Source organism: Candoia aspera, chromosome 5 (assembly GCF_035149785.1).
Source record: "Candoia aspera isolate rCanAsp1 chromosome 5, rCanAsp1.hap2, whole genome shotgun sequence".
Taxonomy (NCBI): domain Eukaryota; kingdom Metazoa; phylum Chordata; class Lepidosauria; order Squamata; family Boidae; genus Candoia; species Candoia aspera.
In genome coordinates, this window is record NC_086157.1 from 9464143 (window position 1) to 9491669 (window position 27527).

Here is a 27527-nt window from a genome sequence, read left to right on the forward strand (position 1 = left end):
TTACCCTGATAAATCACATCTTTATAACGTACTAAAATATTTTATCAGATGAGGTACTAGAAATTACAATAATAACTCAAATTATCTTTACAGTAAGACATTTAAAGTAGGGAAATAAGACAGGTATTTATTCAGTTGAATGCTGAAATATAAATAAACATGAATAAAAGTTAATCAGGTGTGGCTGCAATCACCTGAAACAACTCCTAAGGAACACTAGGCTGAGAACGCATTTAAAGAACATTTTTAACAGCCCTAGAAAAAGAGAATGCCAGAGAGATACACTGAGATAAATGAGTTCAAGGTTCCTCTCCCCACCTTCAGTTCAGCTCTTTTAGAGCACAAGCACTCTGTTCCAATAGCTCTGAACACTGGATTTCCCCTTCATTACCACAGATGCCTCTAATCCTTAAGTACATTGAAATGGAAACTACAAAAGACAAATGACTCATCTTTTCAGCATCAGGGTTTATAGATGTGCCTTTGAAATAGAGGACTAAAGTGCACCAGCATTTAGATAAGAAATAATTGGTGAATGTGGAAGGTGATAATAAGTCTATGCAAAAGACATTTTCTCTTTCAGTCGAAATAGAACATGTTCAATGAATGGGGCTAAGTACAGAATTCACAGCCTTCTTATGCATTATTATTATATCATTATACTATTATATCATGCACACACTTTGCTATGCATCCAAAGGGAAGGCGACCCTAAACTCAAAGCAGTCATGACACACAAAAATTGATTAGATCCTTGCCTAATTTAGAACACGTTTGGTTTCAAAGGATCCTTCTAACCTCTTCTAATTTCTGTAAGAAATTTTACAGCTCAGTTCTATGCATTTTACTTGGTAGTATACAGCGGTGTTCCTCAACCTTGGCAACTTGAAGACCATGGCTGGCTGGGGAATTCTGGGAGTTGAAGTCCACAGGTCTTCAAGTTGCCAAGGTTGAGGAACACCGGCATACAGGATGGAAATAGCAGGAGGAAGAAGAAACGTTAGCATTTTCACTTATATGAGACTTGAGGAATGTAGCTTATAAGAAAATCAGAGGTTGTGTTACCTTTAGGATATAGCTCCTTCAGAGGCACGTCTCCAGGGGCTAAAATCCTCACTACTTGATTAGCAGCAGCAAGAGCCACACAATTGGTTTGTTTTGCCACTCCACGTTTGCTACGTTTTCCGTAATAAAGTGGATCAGCAGGTGAAAACTGTCGACTGCCCAGGGGGGACCCTCTCTTCCAGCTGTAAACCTCATTGGGTGACTGTAGTACACAACATGCACAGTACGGTTAAATGACATGTGTCCCATTAAAAGCAAATGAAATCTTCTCTTTGGGGGAGATGGGCAGTGATAGAAATTCAATAAATAAATAAATAAATAATTGAAAACCTCCAGACTCTAAAAGAGAGAAGCTATTTAGATGATGAAGGAATGAAAGATGCTAGAAGGTTAAGCGATATCCAGAAGGCATCCAGAATCAGTTCAAAGAAGAAGCTGGTGGATGGTGGAGAAGATCTTGCACCCCAACCAGAACTTCAGCACTCCCTAAGCAGTTCACAGGAGTGACTTAATGAAATCTAAGCTTTTATATACAGAAGCTCAGAATTACAATTAAGGCTGTTCTGCATTGTTCACCTGCCAAGGTAATTTGCTGCTAACTTCTGGTTTATGGACTGAATGGTTGCATTCCATAGTGGCTCCAGGAGGTTGGTGGCCCTTAGATACCACATCCCAAATAGCATCTCCTGAAGCCTGGTGAGACAGGGCCCAGAAAGTGATTTTCATGCTAGCCCTGAAGTTCTTTGGTATTTCATGCAGTGATAAATCCCTGAGCTCACCGATCTTTCAAAATCCCTGAGCAGCGTCAGAACAAAATTTGATTGGGTTGCTTCTACTTGTAAATGATGCCAAGAATGAAAGTTTTCTGTTACAAGGGTGAAAAATCTCAAATGTTGGAAGGGGATAGCAATTAGGTATATGTCAAAAACGAGAGAGAGAGAAAGAGAGAGAGAGAGAGAGGGAGGGAGGGAGGGGACCATTCTTTTTATTAACAGATTAAATACATTCCTGCCTGCAGTTCATGAATGCATTTCTTAAGGATTTTAGGATGCCCTACAGCTTGTCCAGATTTTATAACCTGGCTAAATGACACATCCTTGGCAATTTGCTCTTCCAACTGATTGGTCAGGGCAGGCACAATGTAGAAATTCAAGATGTCTAAAGGATCCCAGTTTGGGGAAAGCTTGGTTAGGACATAATCATGGATGCAGAACTTTCAAAATTAAAATAAATAAAAATAATTTTAAAAGCCTACCATGAGGTCTGGGAATCCAACCACCAGAGTTGCATAATCTTGCTGGTTAGAGAACATTCGATTGGGTGAACTGATTTTCTGCTCAATGGCTCGGCTTAAGTTCTCAGAAGACAATGGATCCTGAGAAACAGCCTGGGGCACGTAAGGTTCAAAAACTAGGCAGAAGAGCAAAGCAAACAAACACAAAACATGTGTTCATTGAAAGCATAAATCAAGGCAAGCAGTGGGCTGGTGGGTCAGGTTATTTATGGTTCAGGAGCAAACTGGGCTTGAAGGAGTTCTCTTGAAATTTCTCAAACAGATTTTATGATGGAGACTACCTTCAGCTTTTTTTAAAATTAGTCCTCCTATCTCAAGAGGTGCGAAATGGGCATTCCTCTCCATGTGCAATTTTGTGATTAGCAAAACAAGGTACTTAATAGTCGCCTTGTTCAGCTCCATAGAAATTATAATTCAAAAGGAGTAGGTTCTCTTCAGCCCATCTCTCAGTCTGTCAAAGAGTGCTGTGTACTGACAACATCTCCATTATGTTCCTAATATCAACCTCTCTGCTTAGATTGGTGAGGTAGGTACTAGTAGTCCATTTTTCAAAGCGTTGGCCTGCATTTCTCTTGTTTCTTAATATAATATTTAATAAAGCCCACCTTTCAAAGTGTATTTGATCTTTTCGATGGTTTTTTTTCCCCTGGCAAATTACAGCAAAGAGTTTTGACAAGCCTATCTGCTTGAAGCACTTGAATGTTGCTACTTGGTTATGCTTTTAGGGTGACAACACCTCATCTCATTTAGGGATTTTCAGGCAAGCTGGAAAGTTGTTATTTCCATTTGCTACCCTCCCTTTTTTTTTCACAGCTTCTTCTGTCTTTTTTAACCACATACATGTAAAACTGTCACAGAGGGAATAGGGGAGTTGCCCATCTGAAAATACTCTGAGTTCAGCAAATCTATCCTCTGAACTGACGTCTCCTTACAGCTCTCATAATTATACAGACAAAGCAAACAATAATAGCCCCAAAGATGCTGACAATTCGGTTTTAAATTCCATACTTGTTGATAGCCCAAATCCAGTTTCCACTGGTTCCTCGGTCAATGCATGTAATTGGCTTGTTCCAGTCTCTTCCACTTCCAGATGCATTGGCTTAGTCAACAGGTACTTCCTGGAAATCACGAGGAATTATCTATGTTATTTAAATTAGCCAAATTTAATATCCTGTCTTTCTTCCAGGGAGTTTAAGGCACCATAAACATCTGGGGTGGCGATGTGCAACTGGGTATCATCAGCATACTGATGATGCTGCCCCCCTTGCTGCCAGATGACCTTGCCCACAGGCTTCACGTAGATGGTGTCTGCGTCAAAAATCTGGTAAACCTAAATCTTTTACCAAGTGCACGAGAACACTCCATTTAGTTTTTTCAACCTTGATGACGTGCTGGGTGGGGAATTTTGGCAGTTGAAGTCCACACATCTTAAAGTCGCCAAGGTTGAGAAACACTGATCTAGACTGAAACAGTACATAAATGGTATAAATAAAGTTAATAAGAGAACACAGGATATTGGAGGAGCATACAGGTAGTCCTTGCTTAACAACCATTCATTTAGTGATGGTTCAGACTTACAACAGTGCTGAAAAAATGACTTACAACCAGTCCTCACACTTATGACTGTTGCAGCATCCCTACTGTCATGTGATCACAATGACCATTGCAGTGCCCCATGGTCATGTGATTGCCATTTTTGACCTTCCTGGCTGGCTTCTGGCAAGGAAAATCAGTGGGGAACCATGTGATTTGCTTAACAACCACGTGGTTCACTTAATGCCTGCAGTGATTTGCTTAACAACCACCGCAAAAAAAGGTCATAAAATCCGGTCAGATTTGCTTAATAACCAAAATTCTGATACCAATTGTGGTAATTAAGTGAGGACTACCTGTAATTATCCCCAGTATCCCTCTGCTCATGCCCAGACAGGCTGATGATACAATTACTCCCTGCCACTGTTCCTTATTCTCACCTGAAGGGAGCCACAAAAAGAAATAATCAAAAGGAACGAAAAAAGGGAAAAAAAAGTTATGTTTCTTTCGGTATAAAAGGGAATTCTCTAGTTTTAAAGTTAATGTAGAAACACAGATAGATTCTCTTCTTGCTGTAACTGCAATCGTTTGAGTCCTTCATACAGATTATTTCCACATGCTTTATTGGGGACTTAATGTTCACAGTCCACATTTAGTGCCTTTTACCATCTCACTAATTTCAATGAAATGGAGTAAATCAAATGGGTAAATCATCTGTCAACACCAGCAGGACCGTAGAAATGCTTGGCTTTGGCTGAGTCATGCCAAAAGGCTTGCTAAAGGAAGAGGCAGAGCATTTTTTTTCCCCCAGAGCTTGCAAAGAAATATTTTTCTGTAGAAATGTAGGTATGGGAAAACCACCTGTATCCTGTATCTAAGTTTATAAATAGATTATGTATAAGCATCTGTATTAGAACGTTGATCCTACTGGTTGGTTTTATTTTCCATCAGGAGCCACTGGTCTTCAGCCACTAAAAAGACAGACTTGAGACTGATTGGCAAGGAGATGGTGTGTGCCTTGCCCTCCAGGACATCGAGGACAGTAAGGTGGCTCCTGAAAGATAAAATGCTAAAAATTAGGCTCAGGACATGGAATGCCTCTGTTAGCAAAGAAAATAAGGAACTCATCCTTACCCTTCCTCTTTGTAGAAAACCAGCCAGTTCTTATGTGAAAATTCTTTGCACATTTTGTGACTTGTCTTCTGGGGTGGGGGGGGGGGGAGGAGGAAAAGACAAGATCATCAACTTTAACTCTTCTGCCAAATTGCCAGATTCACTAAAGCTTTAAAACCCCTGCTTCCTCGCATTCGTTACCACTGGATACTTGGCTGTTGCAGGAAGAGATCCTTAGAGATCTAACATGGGGTGGGGTGGGGATCCATTTCCAGAAATGCCAATGTTGATCCCTGTTTTCTGGTTACATAAAATGTTACGTGGCAACCCACTCGACTGCATACGATTGTACTGTAGGGGAAAATGGCCCCCATTTTATCAGACTGCAGCTATATCATCCCAGCATGTAACTCAATTTTCCAGAAGGGCGCACTCAATTTGTATCATTCAAATTTCAACAAGCTTCTGTACTGACTATTATACAGTGGACATATAATAACTCCATTATTACAGATGTTTAATAACTAGATATATAATACCTGTACCGAATAAGTGCTGAACAAGCTGGAGGCAAATATGATTCCTCAAACCAATCTTTTGAGACCCCTATAAACTTCTCATTATATTCACTGTTCATTGCTGTGGACCCACAGCCCGTCCAAACAATGAGCAAATATTTAACAACGTATCTGTGCAAATAACTTAAGCTATGCTCTCTTAGCGGGGTTGAAGTTGAAGAAATAAGAGTGAAGATGGAGTGGCAGGCCTGTGTAACTAACTTTATGTACTGTAGGTCCTCCTGCTATACAAAGGGTTTGCGCGGAGTAAACAAACACCACCACATTTTGGAGCTGTTTCCAATGATTTCATAAATGAATTCATCCAACAGGAGATATGCCAATGTGAATAAGTAATCGCCCCCTTAGATTCATTAACCGGTCTGTAATTGGTGATCTGTTTTGGCCCATTCTTCGTAGCAAACTGCTTCAAGTCAGTAACATTTGAGAGTTATTCAGCCAGAACTACTTGATTTCAGGTCACATCACAGGTGTGGTTGGGGTTGAGGACTGGACTGGGAGTTGGCTCTTCCTAAACAATGACTTTGTTCTTCTTCATCCATTCTCCTGTACATACAGCAAGTCTTGCATCCTTGAGATTACAGTCTTGCTGTATGATGCACTTGCACTTCAGCCTCAGTTTATGCACAGACTGCCCAGTTTCATCCTGTAGATTTTTTCTGATACAAAGAAGAATGTGTATGTCCTTCAACCATGGCAAGATGTCCAGGTCCAGGCATCAAGGGGTCTCTAACCATCTCCATGCTTGACAGCTGGTATGAAGTTTGGTTTCTGCAGACATAACTGAAGCCATTAGTGGACAGCTAGGACCACTGAATGGAGAAGAGCTTAACGCAGCAGAGAAGCTGCGCACAGAAAAAGAAAATTATCTTAAATAGTTGTAATGAGCACATCAGAGAAATACAGGTTATTGATCTTACACACTCAGCCCTCCCAAGCATAAAGAATTACACACTTAGACAAAGTAGGTTTAAAAGTAAAAAGAGTCTTACTGATTTTATTCTTGGTTCAGTTACATCCATCTTTGGTGGAACAATGAAGATGCTTTGTTTCTTCTGTTCCCTAAACTTAATGAACTCTTAGCCCTAATAGCTGCTAAGAGCTGCATGGAGAAGATGGGAAAAATCCTTCTTCAAGGCCCAAGCATGTGGCCATAATGGAGGGAGAGAAAGCAGCATGCTTGCTGCCTCCTCCGTTGGTGGAAGGAGGAGGAAGGAGAGAGGAAGTGGGAGCTGCAACAAGCAGCTTCCTTGCACATAGAAAGTCTGCATCCTAGAACAACTCATACATATGCAAGAACGAGGCATGCTGATTTGTTAATATCTCCAATAATAACACCTCCCACATAACCTGAAAATTTCCACTTCTGATTCATCTGTCCATAGCACAATCTTTCAGAAGTCTGGAGGTGCTTTTTGAAGATGAGCATCAATAGTTTTTCTTAATGAGCAGTGGCTCCCACTTTCCTACTTACTACGAATCCCATTTTTACCCAATGTTTTTCTGATGGCGGAGTCATGAACACTGATTTTTAGCTAAGGCAAGAGTGACCTACAGATTGCTGGATGCTGCTCTGGGGTTCTTTGTAACTTCCTGAACATTTTTAATGCTATGCTGTGATGTTTGCACAATTGCCATTCTTCTTGAGAAGATTCATTATTGTCTCAGATCTTCTCTGTTTTCAGATTATGTCTCTGACTGTGGACTGGTGCATTCCCAGAACTTAATAAAATCAGTCCTGATTGTTTAATGAAGGTATTCACCCCACAGGCATCAATTAATCCCTTTAAGTCAAACTGATCGGACTAAGAGGGCAATCATTTTTTCACACTGGCATGTCACATACTGGATGAGTTTGTTTCTGAAACAAACCAAACAAGCAGAAAACCTGGGTCTTTAAGATCTATAAAAATTCAGAAAATTCAAAAGAGGGCAATTTTTTTTACAGAACTATACTAATGGTCTAAAATAGCAGCTATGTTTCTTCCTGCAGCAAAAAAATAATGTGGCCTTGGGCTGCCTTAAAAAATGTTCAAATACATTATGAGGTGAGTTTTCAAAGAGCCATAGAATCCAAGGGTTAGAAGAGCCATTTAACCACTGAGTCCAACCTTGCTTAGTGCAGGAATTTGAATTCAGCCATCTGCAAGTGATGGTTGTCTAGTCATGATGCCTGAACACATCCACCGAGGAGGAACACATTTCCTTTCTGGGAATATGGAAGACAACTTTCTTTAGATGTGCTGCCACTTTTAAAAGCTAGACCGGAAACAGCTATAAGAGGGCTTGAAGTAGACCAAAACATTCAGTCCTGACTTACCTCTTCCTGCTTGCCTCCCCACCAGGATACTCCTTTAGGAGACTCTTGAGTATCTGGTGCCAGTAAGAGTCGGCGTGTGGCACCAGTGTTTGTGTCCAGCAATAAAACAACGTTATTCTACAAAAAAATAGCAAAGGGTAACTCTACATACTTTGGAAGACTGTACAAATGTATATGGCAGTGTTTCTCAAACTTGGCCACTTTAAGATATGTGGACTTCAACTCCCAGAATTCTCCAGGCAGCACGGAGTTGAAGTCCACACGTCTTAAAGTTGCCAAAGTTGAGAAGCACTGGTATATGGCCTCAATTACCCTTTTCACTTGAAAGAAGCAGAATGTATTTCAGAATTTAGGGTGAATAGTTACATATTTCCCCCCTGAGATGGCCCTTCGGCAAAATTTTGCCTTTGTCCAGAGTTCACCAAAGGGCATTATCTCCTGGTGTGGAAAATACATATCTGGTTTCCTGTAGCAAATTGGTCCCCATCCCAACATTCCTATGGGGAGCTTTAAATCAAAAATGGTGGGCAATGTGCCAGCCCCAGATGTGTTCCTGAAACCCCTTCTGATTGCATTGTCTAATTTCAATTTCCCACCATTTTGAGGGGGGAAGATATGCAAAGGCTTATACTCTAAGCCTATAATAGGCATTACACAGTTAAGAGAGAAAGCAAGCAAAATAGAATCTCTCCAGAAACACATTCAAATCCCCAGATGGCCTTGTATTCACTGCTCATGGGTCATTTGGCTTCACCCACTTTGCACTGTCACTCCAACCACTATATTCCTCTCCCTGGTGATATGAAGTGCAACTTCCAGCCACCCAAAACTCATGCAGGCTTCACTGAGAATCCAGAAGCTCATGCACTGGTATATAAGACTTCGCAAGGGGCAACTGCCCTTTCTGCAAGCACATTATGCTAAATTAAAACCCTTCACTTCTCTTTTTCACTCAGTTTGAGAAGGGCAAGATTACACTGTACACTCTTAATTTCATCGATCTGACAAAGAAGTCCAAGAAAACAAAACAAAATTAAAAAAGGAACTGGACAATTCAGTTTCCCAAAGATTCAAACTGTGAATTAGGGATGAGAAGTCCCAGCTGAGTGATAAATGTGTCTGCATCACCCTGGGAGGAGTGGTCAGCCTGTTCCTCCACTGAAATAATTCTTTTTGCATTGAAAGCTGTACCATCCGGGAGAAAAACTCATGCAGCAGTCTTGTGGGGCAGGCAAGGGCCCTTAGTGCATCATTAATTATCCAGTTCATTGCTCAGATATTCAGTCATTATTTTGATCGAATAAAGAAACAGCTTTTTTGGCTCCAACATCACTATTGACATTAGACTTGCAAGATCATCCTACTGAATTTTAATAATACGTTGCAGCATTTCCGTAACACAGCCCCTCTTTATATAAAGGAACTTCAGGAAGAAAATTACAAGGATTTCCAATTTTTTTCTCCTCCTCGCTGCATCTGTGTGCACAACAGCGTAAGGCAGGAGACAAAAGAATTGTTCCAAGCTTTATAAAGGTGGCTGTCCTCTTTTGCTTAGCGTTAAGTTCAGGAGGAAAACTGCTCTGGGTAACAGGGTTCGCCTTTGCACCCTTCCAGATGTTAATGGCTCCCATCTGAACAGACTACTGACCGGTGGCATACTGGTTTGTCTATAAAAATAGAATTTTGCATCATCGGTGAATACTTCTAGTTGCAGCTCTGGCAGTCCTTCAGCAGAGCTGGGAAAGATACGCCGCGCTAGTGTGCCGTTTTGGTTATGTTTATTTTTTACTGGGAGAAATGAAACCTTTGGGTGACCTCTCGTCCCCAGTGCCTTGGATTCCACATGCTCAACAGATGTAACCACCATTCTTTGGAGATGCAGCCCTTTTATTTTTAGCTCCTTATAGCTTCCCCTTGCTGCATTTTGTCACTCGGCCAAGGTTTTCCTCTCGTGGAGGACGTTCGTTCAAGGAAGGGGGCTCACGCTGAACTGGGGGAAGGGGCTGTTGGACAAGGGGGGCACTTAAAAAATATGCAGAGGAGGAAGAAAAGATGAAGGAAAGAGCATATTTAAGCAGAGCAGCTTTTCTGTCCTCCTCACCTGCTTAATGGCTCCCCTCCAAAGCCATATCAATTTTCCAAGGACAGAGATGCTTTTACCCTGTGATGGGAAGTCTGGTTGTTATCTCTTCCCTTTTATTTTCCATTAACTATAAAAGTGCAAAGGGCAAGGAAAATGTACTTGGGAGGTGGTGATATTGATCTAGTACCAACTTCCCCAACCTGGTGCCCTTGGAGGCGTTTAACGGAGCTCCTGCCATATTTATTTATTCAATTTCAAGGCTGCAACCAGTAACTGAAGGGACTGGATGATATCCTACCCCTGGGAGCCCTCACAGCTCGGATGCTTGAGGATGATGGCAGTTTGAACCCAACACATCTGGCAAACAGGATATGGGGAAAGCTGATCATGTTACAGCCTGCAAAGCAAGACTTCATCTTGTCTACATTCTATTGTGACTTCAAAACCTCATGAAGGTGCATTGTTTCGATGTTCCCATTTTGGAATATTCAGAACACATTTCGTTTCAAGAAATGAAATAGAAATACAGATGGAAATAGGAAGTATCTATCAACGTTTTTGGAAAATTTAGTAAGGGAGCTTGGTAGATATGAGGCTGCTGTCAACAGGAACAACAGCCCACCTCTTCTTCACTTACCCCCAAAGTTTATGCTACCCGTTGTAATATAATCTGGTGGCATGCTGCGCCAAGCTTTACAAATAACAACCAGCACTTTGCAGCAAACCCAAAATAGGTGAAACTCTGCAATAGTGGGTTTTTCCTGCCACCAGCCTGGTCTCTGTGTTCTGGGCTAATTTGTCGTCAAAGGCAGCCCCATGTAGAGTGTGTTGCAGCAGCCCAAAATGTAACATTAAGCAATGCAAAACGTGGAACGTTCTATTATTGTGTGTTCTCTCTGCCCCCAAAGACGGCACTCAATAAAGGGCACAAAAGGTTGCAAAGGCGACATTTTCTTATCAGATCTGCATGCATAGGAAGAGGCGATGCGGTTAAGCTTTAGCTGTAATATATAGCTCCTAGCACCTGTTCAAACAAGTGATATTGATTCCAAAATAACTACCTATAGATATAACAGCAATTTCTGGGTTTCAGCCAGGGAAGGCTTGGAAGGAAGTTGAAAACCAGCGGTTGCCATGAGACAAGCTGCTCTTTAGCTAAATGTCCACAAATGTTTTAGTCCAAATCGTGAAGTTTATTAATAATAACAATCATTTTCAGAGAGCTCCTGAACAGCTGCTGCACTCCATGAGTTCTCACAGTACACGTGGTCAACATCACAGCATGTAATGGGCAGTGGGAATAATCTTGAGGAACAGGAGGAAGGGATGCAACCAATCACAATGGTCAGATAAAAGGAATCTGAGTTCTCTAATTTGAGAAAGCGTCTCAGACATGACCCTCCCAAGTTCTCCTGAAGATAAAGGGAGGGAGAGGGGAAGCACATTCAGACTTGCAAGATTCTGTTATTTTTAACCTTATAATAAAAGTAGTACAGGTAGTCCTTGCTTAACCACCACAGTTGGGACCAGAATTTCAGTTGCTAAGCAAAGCGGTCATTAAGTGAATACGACTCGATTTTACGACTTTTTTGTGGTGGTCGTTAAGTGAATCAATGTGGCTGTTAAGCAAACCACATGGTCCCCCACTGCTTCTGCTTGCCAGAAGCCAGCCGGGAAGGTAAAAAATGGCAATCACATGACCACATGATGCTGCAATGGTCTTAAACGCGAACTGGTTGCCAAGCACCCAAATTGTGATCATGTGACCATGGGGACCCTGCAACAGTTGTAAGTGTGAGGACTGGTTGTAAGTCAGTTTTTTCAGCATCATTGTAAGTCTGAACCATCACTAAACGAATGGTTGTTAAGTGAGGACTACCGGTATTAGTATTCATAACTCTGATTTCCTAGTCTGTTCTACCTTGAAGGCTGACATGGTGGATGGGGCTTCCATAAAATGGGGAATATCTCCTGTCAATATCACACGTCTTGAGAAAGTCCATCCTGCCCATCCCTCTTTCAAAGGGCCAATTTGGTGCAACAGATAAGGTGTTGGGACTTGGAGGAAATAATATGGGCAAGAGAGGAAAGATCAACTAAAGGCCTATTATGAATTTGTTTGCCTACCTCTTCCCTGAAAGAAACCCTCCATTCATATTGTTCCAAATATAAAGATATATATAATCCTTTCGAGATCCCCAACTAGGAGAGACTAGAGCTAGTCTGATGTAGCAGTTAAGAGGCTGGGCTAGAATTTGGGACACCCCGAGTTCGAGTCCTCCCTTAGGAACAGAAGCCAGATGGGTGACTTTGGGCCAGTCCCTCCCTCCCTGCCTCTCACCCCAACCCAACTCACAGGTCTGTTGCTGTGAGGAAAATAGGAAGGGGGAGCACTATGTATGCCACCTTGATTTGTACAAAGAAAGGAAGGACATAAATCAAATAGATGCCTGTCCACCTTTGTTTGCAGAAATTTATTACAAATCTACTTGTATTCTGCATTCTAATATAGTATCACAAATCCCTCTTAGCATTCCTTATCAGCACGTTTCCTAACTCAGTATCTCTTTTTTCAGGTAAGACCTTTACAATTAATGGAAGCTGGCACTAGGATGAGCTAGAGCATCTGGGAAACAGTGAAATAGGATGGATTCAGTTCTCGATCACCACCTTAGACTAATCAGTTATATTTTCTTTACCTGCTCCTCATGTAGAATTACTTGACCTCTGAGAGGATTACCAAGGGGTGCCAGTCTGACAAAAGGTTGCCACATGCCTCGAAGTGTTCGTGGAAAGATGTCATAGAGGTCCATGTAGTATCCATTTTTACTAGATATATTCATAAAATATAGAGACACTGGATTGCAGGTTGCCACGTAAAGGGAAGTTTCATCTTCGTATTCTTTAATGGGATGGGGCAAAAACAAAACAGAGTAGATCAAGTAAGTTCAAGATCAGAACATAACTGTAATGATTAGAGATCATTATTTCATTGACAAGAACACATCTGTCATCTGTCATTCTAGATTCACGTATGGTACCTTGGAAGTCAGAATGGAGAAGCGCCACACAAAGAAGTTTTTCCTCATTTCTTTTCTCCAGTATATCTTATGTGTTAGAATCAGAGGGCAAATATATGGAGAAAAGAACATTCTTATTTACTATCCTTTACAATATTACAACTTTCTCTGTGGACACGCAGAAGGGATCTCACTACTGAAGATATATGCTAAAAGTTTGTGGGCTCGGTTAAGTATGATCTCAGGAACTTAATGAGATAAAAGCTCAGGGCTATACATATCTGCACCCTCCATGTCCTTCAGGGTAAGGTAAACTCCCACTTTACACATGTGTAAGATATAGGTAGTCCTCGCTCAACCATCATTCATTTAGTGATGGTTTGGACTTAAGACGGTGCTGAAAAAACCCGACTTATCAGCAGGCCTCACACTTACGACCATTGCAGCATCCCCACGCTCATGTGATCATGATTTGGGTGCTTGGCAATCAGTTCACATTTATGACTATCGCAGTGTCCCGTGGTCATGCGATCACCATTTTCAACCTTCCTGGCCAGCTTCCAGCAAGCAAAATCAATGGGGAACCACATGATTTGCCTAATGACCATGTGGTTCCCTTAATGCCCGCTGTGATTTGCTTAACGACTGCCGCAAAAAAGCTCGTAAAACCAGGTCAGACTCGCTTAATGACCACTTCACTCAGCAACCAAAATTCTGGTCCCAGTTGTGGTCGTTAAGTGAAGACTACCTGTATGTGAATAAAGCAGATGTGCTCTATCAACTGGCCAAAGATATTGCTAAATTGAAGAATCCAATGCCTAACAGAGGGCTTTGCTTTTCCCCATGACTAGAAGGAGCCATTTTAATGACGTAAAAGTAAGCCATTCCAGACATTCAAAATCGGAGAAATGAGGCACATGGCCTGAATAATTTGTAAGAGCTGCAGAATGGTGTAGCAAGATTTGCATAACCTTCAGCAAAGTGTTAATGATGTTTCATGCAATCATTTTTTTTATCTATGGGATTCATTTACCACCTCAGTCCAAAGAGCTCTAGGCAACATACAGTCCAATTAGCAACTAACACAACAATCAATACCATTCATAAAACCCTTCCAGGCACCAATGGCTCCACGTGGAGTTAATTTATCAAAGCGTCTTTGGAAAAGCCAAATTTTTACAAGCCTCTGGAAGGCCATTTTCACAAGCCATGGAAGCCACCATCCCTTGGCTAAGAAAGCTGTTGCGCAGAGAATGTCCATCATCAAACCCCCCTCCTCCTGCACCTCAAGTTGGGGGGTGAACTTAAGCAAGTGCCCTCTGACCATGTGGGTTGGGTGGGCACAATCTACCTTGGAAAGCCATATGCAGTTTTATATATGACCGTCAGCATCTTGAATAGCATTTGGAAACATATCAGGAGTCAATGCAGTTCACACCACATTGATGTAACTAGGTAATAATGAGACTGGCCAGACAACCAGTTGGCTCCTGTATTTTTCAATGGTTGAATTTTCTGTACTCAGAAAGTCCACAGCTCTGGCCTCAGCTGAATTACAGCAATTTAGAAGGGGGTACTGTACTTCTGAAGGTAAATGCTACCATACGCTAAAACAGATATACAAAATTCTATTTTCCACCAGAGAATCATTCAATACCAGTTTAATACTCATTACCGTAATTTTGACAACTATCTGGAAGACTCCTTGTGAATGCAAGGCAATTATGATTATCCTTTAGGTGATTCTCTATCTAAGGGGAAGGATTAGTCATACAGCAAGAGTGTAGGGACTAAATACAGATTATTCTGCAGAGTGTCTGCCCAGCACAATTAACTATTTAAGTGGGAAGTGCGTGCTATCAGACTCATACTTAACGGACAACAGCATCCAAGCATGCAAAAGACGTTCTTCAGGGACTTAACTTAATTTGCAAGCAAAATAATTTATACTGATATTTGTTTAAATATCTGCAAAGTTTCTCAATCATTACTTATTTACCGGGAAACAAAGCGCTTACTCTACCTTGTGACACAGCAATATCACACACTAGGTTAACCTCGTTCAAAGGCAGGGCCCAGAATGCCAGTTCTTCTGTAAAACTCAAGGCTCTCGCTTCGTGCCTCTCCAGTGGGAATGCCTGTACATTTAAATACATTGGACCCTAAAAGAAAGGGATAGCAAAAGTACTTAAACCCAAACTGGGATGCCTGTCATTTTGCACCCTGACAAAACAAAACGCTTCTGCACCTCTTGCAAAGTAGGTTACACAAAGAAATACAACTACTGCTGAATCCTCTTAGTCTGTAAGACCAATTGATGGGTGCAATGCTGAAGGAGCCTAATGTAGGACTTGACATCTGGAACACAAATTATGAACAACTACAATGGCAAGCGCTCAAATGATGATGTGGGTACAATGAGCATGTGCAAAAGGGGTGAAAAGATCCGGTGGCATCTGGCAAGATCTTGGCTGATGAAACTGTGGACATGCTGGGTTGGTGGCTATTTTATGGTATCTTTGGCCCATTCTAATTTCTGTTCGGTGCCTTTTTTGAAACAATACTTATTAGTTGAGTAGCTAAGCCTGAGTGCCACTCATTAGCGGAAGAGTAGAGTATGCATCTCATAAATAAGTAAATGTGTTGGTGAGCTTAGATCCTGCTGGCTTTCCGTAAGGCCTTAAAGTCATTGGTTTGGTCATTCAGCTTGTGGATCTGGATTTGGGCAGAGCCTGTGCAATGGTTATGTTGATTTGTTGTTGATTGTTCTGTTTTTAACCTCGGCTGCTGATTATGTATGTTGTTTTATAGTTACGTGTTTTAAAGTATTGTTAACTGTTGGTTGCCCAAAGTCATGAATTTGAGATGGGCAGCCATGTAAATTGAATAGGTAGGTAGGTAGGCAGGCAGGCAGGCAGGCAGATAGACAGGAGGGAAGGAGGGGGGAAGGGAAGGGAAGGGAAGGAAGGAGACTCTCACAACCCAGCAGTGGGCAATATTTGAGCACTGGACAGTGGGGACACAATTCAGCTGAGTGTCCATTGGGGTGCAAACAGCCATCTAGTGACACACTGACATCACTTGAAAGTGAAAGGCTGGATTTATTGATCCATTTTGTTCAAATCTGAGGGGTATCGGTGAGAAGGAGAGCAGAATGCCTCTGGAAGGCACTCTCCTCCTGCCCCCAAAAGGCATAATTCAGTTTTTACACTGATTTGGGAGCATTTCAGAGGTTTATTGAGATTTTATGGGGAGAGATGGGAGCCACGTACTTACCTTTAAAACTCACCCCAAAGTGGCAAAGTCAGGACAAAAAGTGTGATTTGGGGCCACTGTTTTGGAGGGATTAAAAATGGAAATGGGAGTGCTTTGCTTCCCAGAAGCCATCTGCTCTGCTTCTCATCCTTAGTATGTAAATGAAATAAACCAAAATCATGTGTTTGAAATTTAGCTATTCTGCCACATTTTAGTATCAGCCATTGCAGGGTTTCAGAATCAGGTTAAGCTCATCCATTTTGGACTGTCCACCCTTAGACCACTGTATATTTCTTTACTATAATAATCACTTGTGATCTAGCAATCCTCATTTTGTCTCTTTAATCTGAATCATCACCCATATTCAGCCTGGATTTCTTATGATTCGTTTTTTAAAGTACACATTTTTGCTACGTGCCTTCTGTGGCCTTAAGATTCCAGAGGGTGCAAACTGCAAATACGTAACCCTGACTAAACATGCAGGCTTATGGTCAATAATAAGCTTGTACCAAATCTCACAGACCTTTATATCTAAGCGGTGTGTTTCAGTAGGACACAACAGTCTTCGTCCTGAATTCCCCAACTGATTGACTTTCCAGTAGCCCATAAATTTTGGACCCGGCAATGGCAATCTGACCAGAAAAATATCACTATTATTAATTTGGTACACATTTCTCTGAGCTGACAATACTTTTGTTTTCTCTTGTTAACGTAATTTTAATCAGTTACAACACAGTCTTAAGATTTCAATGCTACTCTGCAGGATATAATTCCACTTGCAAAGCTTGCTTAATAGGAAAAAAGGCTTAATGGTTCAGATGGTCCATGAAACATAAACTATGTGTGACAGATGCAATAACTCTTTAATGGAGAAACTGTAGCAGCTAGATTCTTAGAAAATATAAAGGCATTTGTGAAACAGCATTTGAAGAGATATAATTGAGGAATCGGGGAATTAAATATTTGGAGTTCTGAAATATCATACACAGATACCAGATAAAAATAGTGGTAATGATTCCCATCAAGCTCGACTAGTTTTTAATATTAGCTCTTATACATTAATAATTTCTACTTAATTATCGAGTCTACAGGAACACACACGTTCAAGAGAATTTTCTGCCTTCAGATACAAATCAGAACAAAACGTTAGAGTTGAGTTGTATATAGATGGGGCACACTTTTGCCTAGATTGTGACATAATCTGAATTGGTTAATCGAGTTTTTCAATACTTCTACTTTAAAGCTGTTACTTCCTGTGATGTTATATGACAACAACAGTTCAAACTTGACCAAAAGAAGTCTCTTTTTAAGGATTTTTAACTTTGGAGAGCAGGGAATGATTGCAAATGTTGTCCTTATAATTTGGTAGCGGTGTGAAAAGAAATGTACAAGTCAAGGAACAGGAGTCTAGACTTCTAGCCAAAGTTCTCTGAACTTCAATGCCTTCAATGGTAACAGATGAAGATTATGCTTGCACAGGACTAAACATGGAAACTGGGCAGGACGCAGACAATTCCATATAAGTCACACTGTTGTTTGAGATTCCAGGAGTCTTTTACACAGCAGCATAAAGAGCTCCTTACTGCAGATATATGGAGAAACCGTGCGAGGTTTCTTCATCTTTAGCAGTAACTAATCACACTTGAACACAGATGAGCTCAAAAGACCAAGTTGCTGCTTTGCCCAGTCAGTGTGGACATTCTTTACCCTACTGCTGCAGATAGATGTATGAGAAATGAGCATCTGTACGTAAGTAATGATGTAAAAGTGTTGGAGGAAGACAGTAATGGCTCTGAGTTTGAAACATTTGGGGAGTGGCCCATAGAAATCCAAATGTTGTTGTGACGAAAATAATTTGCTTTGTATAGGCATCAGAAAAGGACGATTTTGCTGGTATTCAATGATTATACCCAGAAAATGGCTCATGTAAGGTCATGGTTGCCACAGCAGTGTAAAGATACTGAAGGATGGTTATTTAGGATTATAAACAGGATCTTTGGATTGACATAAAGAAGCATTTACCAATAGTAGATGGCAAGGAAGAGCACAACTGGCTCACTCAGACCTTGCTCTCTTCATTTTCCTTTCTTGAGGCCAGAACAAACTATCAAAATATACATTATTGTTTTCATATTAGAAAAAGAATCTACATTTTCCTGACTTATTTTATCCTTCAGTTTCACAGCCAAAGGATCTGAAAGTCATCCAGCATGTTCAGAAATTGCAACAAGGCTACTTAGAATCTACTAATGAGCCAATGCATCCTTTTACTCCAACATCTGGCCCAGCGTAGAGGGATGTTAATAAAGGAAAATGAAAAAATACACACAGTTGCCAGACCGCTTCATTACTTAATTGGATCTAAATAACTATTTGGATCATATAAATATGAGGTATGAGGTGTGCCCTGGATCACACCCTATTGCTTAGGACAGCAATCAGAAAATGTCTATAAGCATGTGATGCGTGCTCTCCTGCTCCTTTTACGAAGGAAAGGAAAGACACTTTATCTGACTGTACCTAAATTCTAAATTCATTTTCATTAAAAAAAAAATTGGAACATTTATATGGCTGCCCGACCTAGACCCCGTGACTCTGGGTGACATTTTGTTGTTTATTTGTTCAGTTGCTTCCGCTTCTTCGTGACTTCATGGACCAGCCCACGCCAGAGCTTCCTGTCGGTCATCAACACCCCCAGCTCCCCCAGGGACGAGTCCGTCACCTCTATAATATCATCCATCCACCTTGCCCTTGATCAGGCCCTCTTCCTTTTGCCCTCCACTCTCCCTAGCATCAGCATCTTCTCCAGGGTGTCCCGTCTTCTCATTGTCTGGGTGACATACCAAGTCATTAAACAAAAACACAAAGGAAAAATAACACACACCGCTAAAGCAAAACAATTACATGGGGATCGAGACTAAATTACAGCATACTGCATCTCACGAATTGGGAAACTCTACTCATCCTGACCTAAACACCAGGTAAAGACCGAGGTCTTAACTGCTTCAACTTCAGTGTCAGGGCCAACTGCGTATTGGGGCAGATTGTTCTGAACAGCTGGCACTGCTATGGAGAATCATTAAGGCATAATCCACCCGATCTTCTCAAATGCATGACAGCAGATAGAAATGAGAAATAAAATTTACACCCTATAGCGGGAAACCATGTCCTTCACTGTCTGCTATCGATATTTCATAAACTGTAATGAAACCCAAAGCTTTCCACACACTGAGCCACTGTATTACGTATTAACCTCATAAAGAAATGTTTCATAGAAGAAGAATGAGGGGAGAAACTATAATGCTTTACGCCTGGAAAATAGGTCAGGTAGGCTCATGTCTCCCTTATCTGCACCAGAGCTTACTCTTTCGATCCACAGCCCAGCAAAAGACAGCACAGAGCAAGCCAGCAAGCAGGAGCTTTGTTTGTATGGTTGTACCCCAATGTCATCTGAAGTGGCAAGCAAAGGACAGCTTAGTTCTGGTCTCATGTGCTCTCTTTCTCCTGTAGGATTGGGCAAGAGGAAGAGGAGGAAGGATTTCTGAACTCTGTTGTTGGCCCTGGGGAGAAAGACATGTGCATCTCCAACCCCATAATCTCAGCTGACCTTAAGCCATGCAGGGGCTGATGTAATCAGCTCAAGCATCCCAAGCTCTTCTGTTTTAAGAGAGCATGTGGGCATGTCAAGAGACAAAAGGGAAGGAGGTTACTCCTAGCACTGGCCAGAAGTGGAAGAGAACTCAGATTAGAATCTCTTTGGTTGAGGCCACACAGTGTAGGAGTCAGGGAAAGAACCATGGAGGTGCCATCCCCAAATCCAGAGCTTGACAATACTTATCTCCCATAGAAAGGCTTTGGCACAGTAGACACAACCAACAGTGAAAAATAATTACAGCACTCATTTATCCATTTGATTAAAAACTCATGACTATCCACCCTTGGTATTTGTCTTCACATCCACCTCCATGACAAAGATCATAAAAGTGTTCAAATACAGGAAGACACTCAGTGGAATGGAAGTAGATCAACAGACCTTGGATCATACTAAAGGGAAGCCCAAGGGCAATTATTTTATTAAAAAGAGCAATTAAGAGAGATACTCCAGGGTAGAAGCAATTATTGCCGAAGAACTGGAGAATTTATCATGCTCTTTATCTTGAGGGATGACAGAGTTCCACTATTTCAAACCAATTTAAAAACTGTTAAAACTACTTAAATTTTTGCTGAGTATTTCCTTGAAATCAATATTCAGCAATCATAAGACACTAAACCTTATCGAGATGTTATTTCAGTAAGTAGTGATTCGAGTGGGCCGTTTTTCTCAGCACCAATTATTTGATTGCATACTTCTGAGACTTGGACGCATTTTGTATTGGATAGTATAATACTGAGAGGCTGAGTTGGGCGGGATAAATTTATTATGACCATTCAGCAAATCTTAACAATTGCAGAATTGCAAAGTTTTGCTAATAATTTCAATGACTCGTCAGCTCCTGTTCGAAAACAACAACAAAATACACCCGAGGATGAGATGTGCGTGTGTGATTCAGATCAGGAGGCATTCCTCAAATCTTCTGACACACAATAGAATTCAAAAGATAAAGGGCAATTGATATTTATAGTATCCTTTATCACAGCTTAACTTTTGTAAGGTTGCCTCCCTGCTGGAGGATGTGTACCTTTTCCCATAGGCCTCAAATATCTTCCATTTTGGAATCATTCCAGTCCATCCTGACTACAGTGAAGACAGGCAGAACATTATGTAATCTATTCTATTGCGCAAGTAAGCTCATGATACAGAGATCAGAAGCTCCTTACCAATAACGGATCAACTTTTGGAAACGTAAACTTTTGTTATACAGAAATTAACAGTAGTTAATTGTTTCTGTCTTAATCCACCCTTTGTTTTGCTACGAACATTTCCTCATCCCCAACCATCACTGTCTGGAGTGTGAGAATCCACAAATAAGTTAGCACGGCTTCTACCTAGATACTACTGGAAATACATGGAAAGTTGTGAAGAATGACTGCTCCCCTCATCACTTGCACATTGACCAATCAATCTAGTTGATTTTCATAAATAGGCCAAAAAGTACAAGATCCATTGTAACTTAAACGGAGAATCTTTAGGGAAAAAATCAAAACATAACAAGGGTACCATAGAAATGAAGACAAAATTGGTGGAAGTTTAATCAATTTGTATATTCCATACAGTCCATCCTCCAGGAAATAAGGCCAGACTGCTCACTTGAGGGAACGATATTAAAGACCAAACTGAAATACTTTGGCCACATAATGAAAAGACAGGACACCCTGGAGAAGATGCTGATGCTAGGGAGAGTGGAGGGCAAAAGGAAGAGGGGCCGACCAAGGGCAAGGTGGATGGATGATATTATAGAGGTGACGGACTCGTCCCTGGGGGAGCTGGGGGTGTTGACGACCGACAGGAAGCTCTGGCGTGGGCTGGTCCATGAAGTCACGAAGAGTCGGAAGCGACTGAACGAATAAACAACAACATATTCCCTAGGAAGTGTCTATGTACCACACTGAAGTGGTAAAGCATTATACTGTAACTCTTAAGTAAGCTGTTAGAAGTTGTTCAATGGTTTATTGGATCCATGTTTTAAAACTAGCATATTTAAACCTTGGGAAGTGATTGAGGTAATATTTGTAATTTTGCCTGCAAGATTTTACGTATCTCAGTTAAGTTAAGGGATGATTATAGAGATGGTTTACTCTCTAACCACTGAATGAGACCTATAGCTAGAGAAGTGGACTTTTGTCTTCCTCCTTATCTCAAAAAAAACAAAAACAAAAAACGGACAAACAACATAACCTCCAACTTTTAGAAAACAAGTCTGTTTCACATAACCTTTTCTAGTATAAAGGGAAATACTTGTTTCAGTTTAAAATGGTTTCTGAATGTTGTTATGGCTTGAGCTTGAAAATGTGATCTTGTAAAGTACTATTATTATTTAAACACATCAAGATATCTGTTTGATGTTCGGTAAATAAGTACCCCAAAACACAGGGAGTCTATAAACACCATTAAGCAAATTGGATACCATGAAAAAAGTTTGGAATACTGTGGGTCTAAGAAATGCAACAAAATGTTTCAGTGGACTAATTGGGGGATATGGGTGTCCATTATTCACAAATGTCTGTTAAATATGAAAGCATGTCAGCATGGTGATTTGCGTCATTTGTGTAACGACATTTTTACGAAAATGATGTAAATCACCAGAGAAATTTGACAGTTGCAGGCAAAGCCCACTGAATCAAGGTCTGCTAATTCAAGGTTTCACAATACTTTTGTGAAATTGTGTAGCATGTGTCTATTTTTACAGGCACATACAAGAGCATTTTGAGGAATCTGTGCAGGATTAAGAGCCAAGTCAGTTCACTCACTTTCAATTTTTTTTTTTTAAGTTACAAACCAGGTTTGTACACATTACAGGGATAAATTATCAAAAAACCATTCAATGAATAGAAACTGAGAAAAATCAAACAAATATTTCCCTTTATTTATTTTCATTGTACAAATCACCAATATTAATTAGGTAAAACTATTCCTCCATTTATACATATTGACATATCCTGTAAATATACACTGATAATGTTGTATAAATAAATAATTACGCGATCAAATAACCTGTTTAGAGAAAAATATAAATGGAATTTGCTTCAAGCATTCCAAGTTTTTATAACTAGTAGCAATATAGCACACAATTAACCTTACTCCTTAGCCAACTGTACATTGGTGGGTTTTGCTCCAATAGGTATTCCATGTTTATGTAAAGTCCTAATTAATATCTCACGCATTTCATTGTTGTAGGAGTCAAAATCAAAGACATTTCGAACAACATTTGCCAGTCCTTCTGCTGGAAACCTCTGCAGAGATTAAGAAAGAGACAGAAAAAAAAAATCATTAGTTTGTAGTCTGTGATGAAAAGTGTGACTTTAAAGTTCACAGAGGTTCTATTACCCAAAAAATTTAGGTGTCCACAACCTTCTCCATGGATTGCAGTGCATAGAAACATGCATTTCAAGCCATTTAACATTATACAGTTTAAAGGGAAATTATGAATGGCTATCAAAACTTCCATCAATTAACAGTGTAGAGGGACAAAATCTTCAAATGGTCTTTTAAACACACTGTTACATTCGGAGGGCTACATCTAACGTTACCCAAGTGTGTTTCTGCTCACACAGTGAAACCTCCTTCTCCTCTCCTCTCCTTTCCTTCAAACTTCTCCTCTTCAAGAAACTGGAGAAGAGAGGTGGGAGAAAGAATCCTTTTGATTGGTGGATACTGCTTGTAGGAGAAAGACATTGGATACAATCGCTGAGATTAAATTTAAACTTTCTCAGGATTATCTATCTGGGGAGTTTTGACACAGCATTGATTCTATACTGCCAAAGCCACCAAAAAGGAAATCTGATTGTATTAATAGTTAACTGTTAATAATGGATGTTGTGATCTTGTTAATTGTGATTTTGGAACAGGTTTCTGGGCTACTTCCATACTAAGAATGTCCAAATCAAAAGATACTCTATACTGTGGTTCTCTCCCTTCCTCCTTAATGAACGTTTTGTGGGGGGGAAAAGAAATACCCAAGATTATGAATAGATGATATTGTGTGGATCCCCCATAACATTCTGTGAATGAAGACAGCTACTGCATGAGAAAGGGTTAGCCTGATGTCATATAGAGCTCCTGACCATGGGATGTCCAGTTTTCCAAACCACGTTTTCTTCTCTTCTTGAAGACCTGAACAGCTGCCTTTCAGAATTACAAATGCAGCAAAAAACTTTATGCGGCTGTGAACTAAAGTGAAAATCTGAGCTGTGATCAGCTGGATCTTATAACAAAATAAATCATGCTGTGAATATGTACATCCTGAAGTTGACTTTGCTTGCCAACAGTATAAACACCTGTCAACTAAAACAGACTACATTTATGTAAAAGAAACCTGAATTCACACAGAAAGCTTAGCAGAGCTCTATAGCTATAGAAACAGATATTGTGCATGACTAACTTCCTTCCTTCGTTCCCAAGCCATGAGATTGTATCACTTCCCTGCTTCCTTTCATCCCATCTCTTTCCCATTACCTGCTAGACATTGGGGGCTGTCTCTGTGTCCTAAACAATTATTCTTGTTTCTTTATGCTACTGGTTGAAGAAAATCTAAAGAAACCCATTTGCTTCCCTTAGAAGCACTTCAGGCCACACAAACAAGAAACCTGAATTCAAACCAGAAACTGAGCATGTGAATTAAAACCTTCTGCTGCTCTATTTCGTAACTACATTAATTCCTTAGTTATTTTTAGATGAACGTATGGAACAGCTTAAGGTCCAGCTTCTTGAATTATTATGTCTCTTTGGCACAAGAACTGCAGGATCTTTCTTGCTTTTTTCTTTTAACTATTTGAGATACTGGGAGATATTTGAGACTGCATCTAGCACCTTCTCAAGTAAAGCACATGCCATGTAGCAAATAATCTGGTAGATGTACTCTTATACAACAAGCTCTGATGCCAGATATTCAAGAAGCTAGGTCTGGTTTCAGTGCAGTTCCCCCTGGTTAAGATACTTGGCAAAAGAGATCTAAGGGTCTAATTGATCAAATAATCAAGAGACTGGGTTCTAGTACCGCAGAAGCATGACAGTGATGAGGATCGCACATGCCGCTGGACTTCTACCCTGTTTGCTGCACTGGTCCAACTGTACCTGGAATACTGTGTCCTGTTCTGGTCACCTCAATAAAATAAGGATGCTGAGGAACTAGGAAGAGCAGGGAAGAACAATGAAGTTGGTGAGGGTCTTGGAGGCTAAATTCTTTTCTTTTTAATAACACTGGTTCTGCCTACAGTGTTTTAAAAAACTAAAAGGGGTGAAGAGACGGGTCTCTTAAGTTATATGGGATGTTTCAGTGCACAAACACTATATCCATATAGGGAAGGATCATACCCTTTGCACTTACAGGAATGGAAAAAGACACAGTTTGGACTCATACCGACCCAAATCCAGAAATTAAGTCAGTTACAATTAATTGAAATAGAAAGGACATAAACTGATTCACTGCTTCCGTCCCAGTGACGGCAAGTTTCTTCAAGATTAGACGATACCAAAGGCGAGCATCATTAGAAGTATCTTCTGAAATATGTTATGCTTTCCAAAAGTTAAGGTAGTCTTTAAAGATTTCAGAAGTCAAATGCCTTCAGTTATTAGTGAATTATCCAGTATTAGTCATACAGTACCTGTAAATGTTTGACAATATTCACTACTTCTCTAGTTGAGTAAGGATAATTGATAATTCCTTGGTCGGCCAAGCTGCGGAGCTCTCCAAAAGCTGCAACCAGTTTCTGGAGAACTGGGTCAGGAACATCAGGCCCATACTGTCGAAGCATTGCAAGCTCTGAATTTGGTTTAGGGTTATCAACTGCATGACAGCTAAATATATCTCCTGGAACAAGCAAGAACAAGAATGGAGAGAATGATGCCCAGCATGGCAGCATGTCATTTTTAGCTTAGTACGGTAGCTACTGAGATGTTCAAGGCCACCTTCAAACCAAGGGTGCAACAGGTAAAGACAGCTTAAGGTGAACATTGAGGGACTATTGCTCATTAGTAGAATGCTTGTATTTTACAAAGCAAGTCCCAGGTGCAAGCCTAGCTTTCTTAGTACTACTACTACTACTACCACTACTTCAAAATGCATCATTTCTTATTTTTTACTTACATTCATTTTTTGAAACACATTTTCTTAGAAAAGTTACGCATGGCCCAAAATATGATAAATGTGTATTTCTTTTCCCAAATAGCAAAGGAGTAATAGAGTCAAAAAGAAAGAAATGATTTTAATACAACCAAACTGGTAGCTTCCTTTATGTTTGTTTTCCCTTCAACCAGACTAGTGAAACAAAAGTAGTATTTTTCACAGACAGGTCCATAAAATATAAGCTTTTATAAAGAGCCCGGCTTACCAAGTGTTCCAAAAAAGTCATTGCCCAAGAAAGGAAACCCTGGTCTGTTTGCTAAAACAATCATCCTAAAATCGGGATGAATTACTATTACATTCTTTCTCCCATCTGCAGCAGCAGGATCTGGAAGACACACAAGCAGAATTAGCATTTTTGATCTGACAAGGCTTTATTCTGATGACAAATGTTATGCTCATCAAAAGATGGACCACAGTTTATATGTATGGAGTCTAATAACAACATAGCAACCAGTTTCCATAAACTATAAAGCTATTAAACTACTTGATCTACTTTACTTGAATTCTTAGAGATACTTTAATAATAACAGCTAAAAGAATATAACAAGCTATTTAAGTCTTCAGGTCAAACAGCAAGCTAATAGGCTAAACTACATATTACCTTAGAAACTTGGGGCCAAACTGTATGTTATTTTAAATATATAGCTGGTACATTTACTTTTTATTCTAGAATAAAGACAAGAGCCCAGATCTGGTTTTTTAAGGATCCTTTTGCGTGCTCTATGCAAAAGATCATGTACTGTAAGTGACAGGTGTGAGTGCCCATTCCTGACTATAATAGGGAGTGTGAAGTGAAAGGGCTTTCAGAGCTGGGTTCCCAATCCACAACAGATCTCCCTGGGCTTACTCTAGAACAAAAAAGCTGCTTGTTTCCCTGTTGGACTGCTGCTTGTATTCTTAAAAAAAGACTGCATTTTCCTTGATCACTGTACATTATAGATTCATATTAATTCATAACCAAAAAAACCACCCTCCATTTCTCTGAAAAATCACATTTCAATGTGCTGATGACTATATTGTTAACAGCTTTTAATTTATTAATCTACCATACATTCAGCTATTGGAATACTTTCTCTTTGGGACTGCTTACTAGAAACAATGCGTTTCCCGTCAGATAGAATCATTTCACCACTTTCCACTAAAGTTTTTAAAATGCAGGTAACATTTGTTGGTGCCTTGTCTGCCTCATCAATCATTAGAATGTGCCCCTTCTTGACAGCTTTCACCTAGAAAAAGATGATTTAGACAACACAAACCGTCACATAAAAAATATTACTAATATTAAAAATCTAGTGTTTCCTGCCTGGATGCAAAGGTCTGACCAGGCAACGGGTTCCCATTCTGATATAATGTTTTTTTTATTGTTATGGACAAGACAAGCAATGCAAAAAATATTCCCAGGTCATGCCAATAAAGAAAGTAAGATCCAGTATCCATTTCACATATTTGATGAATGTGAGCCAGAAGAAAACCAACCTATAAAC

The 27527-nt window shown here is 40.2% G+C and overlaps 1 protein-coding gene across 1 annotated transcript in view; it reads right to left on the reverse strand.

The window, feature by feature from the left end:
• VWA8 (von Willebrand factor A domain containing 8) overlaps window positions 1-27527 on the reverse strand; it is an 88181-nt gene that overhangs the window by 17841 nt on the left and 42813 nt on the right. The window contains exons 23-35 of the mRNA XM_063304566.1: window positions 27134-27269; window positions 26249-26368; window positions 25523-25728; window positions 23001-23152; window positions 16785-16893; window positions 15030-15168; window positions 12686-12888; window positions 7904-8020; window positions 5027-5091; window positions 4821-4946; window positions 3368-3477; window positions 2321-2475; window positions 1066-1267 (exon numbers count right to left, since the gene is read on the reverse strand). Coding sequence (XP_063160636.1) covers window positions 1066-1267; window positions 2321-2475; window positions 3368-3477; window positions 4821-4946; window positions 5027-5091; window positions 7904-8020; window positions 12686-12888; window positions 15030-15168; window positions 16785-16893; window positions 23001-23152; window positions 25523-25728; window positions 26249-26368; window positions 27134-27269 — 1840 coding nt within the window. The remainder of the gene's footprint in view (window positions 1-1065; window positions 1268-2320; window positions 2476-3367; window positions 3478-4820; window positions 4947-5026; window positions 5092-7903; window positions 8021-12685; window positions 12889-15029; window positions 15169-16784; window positions 16894-23000; window positions 23153-25522; window positions 25729-26248; window positions 26369-27133; window positions 27270-27527) is intronic.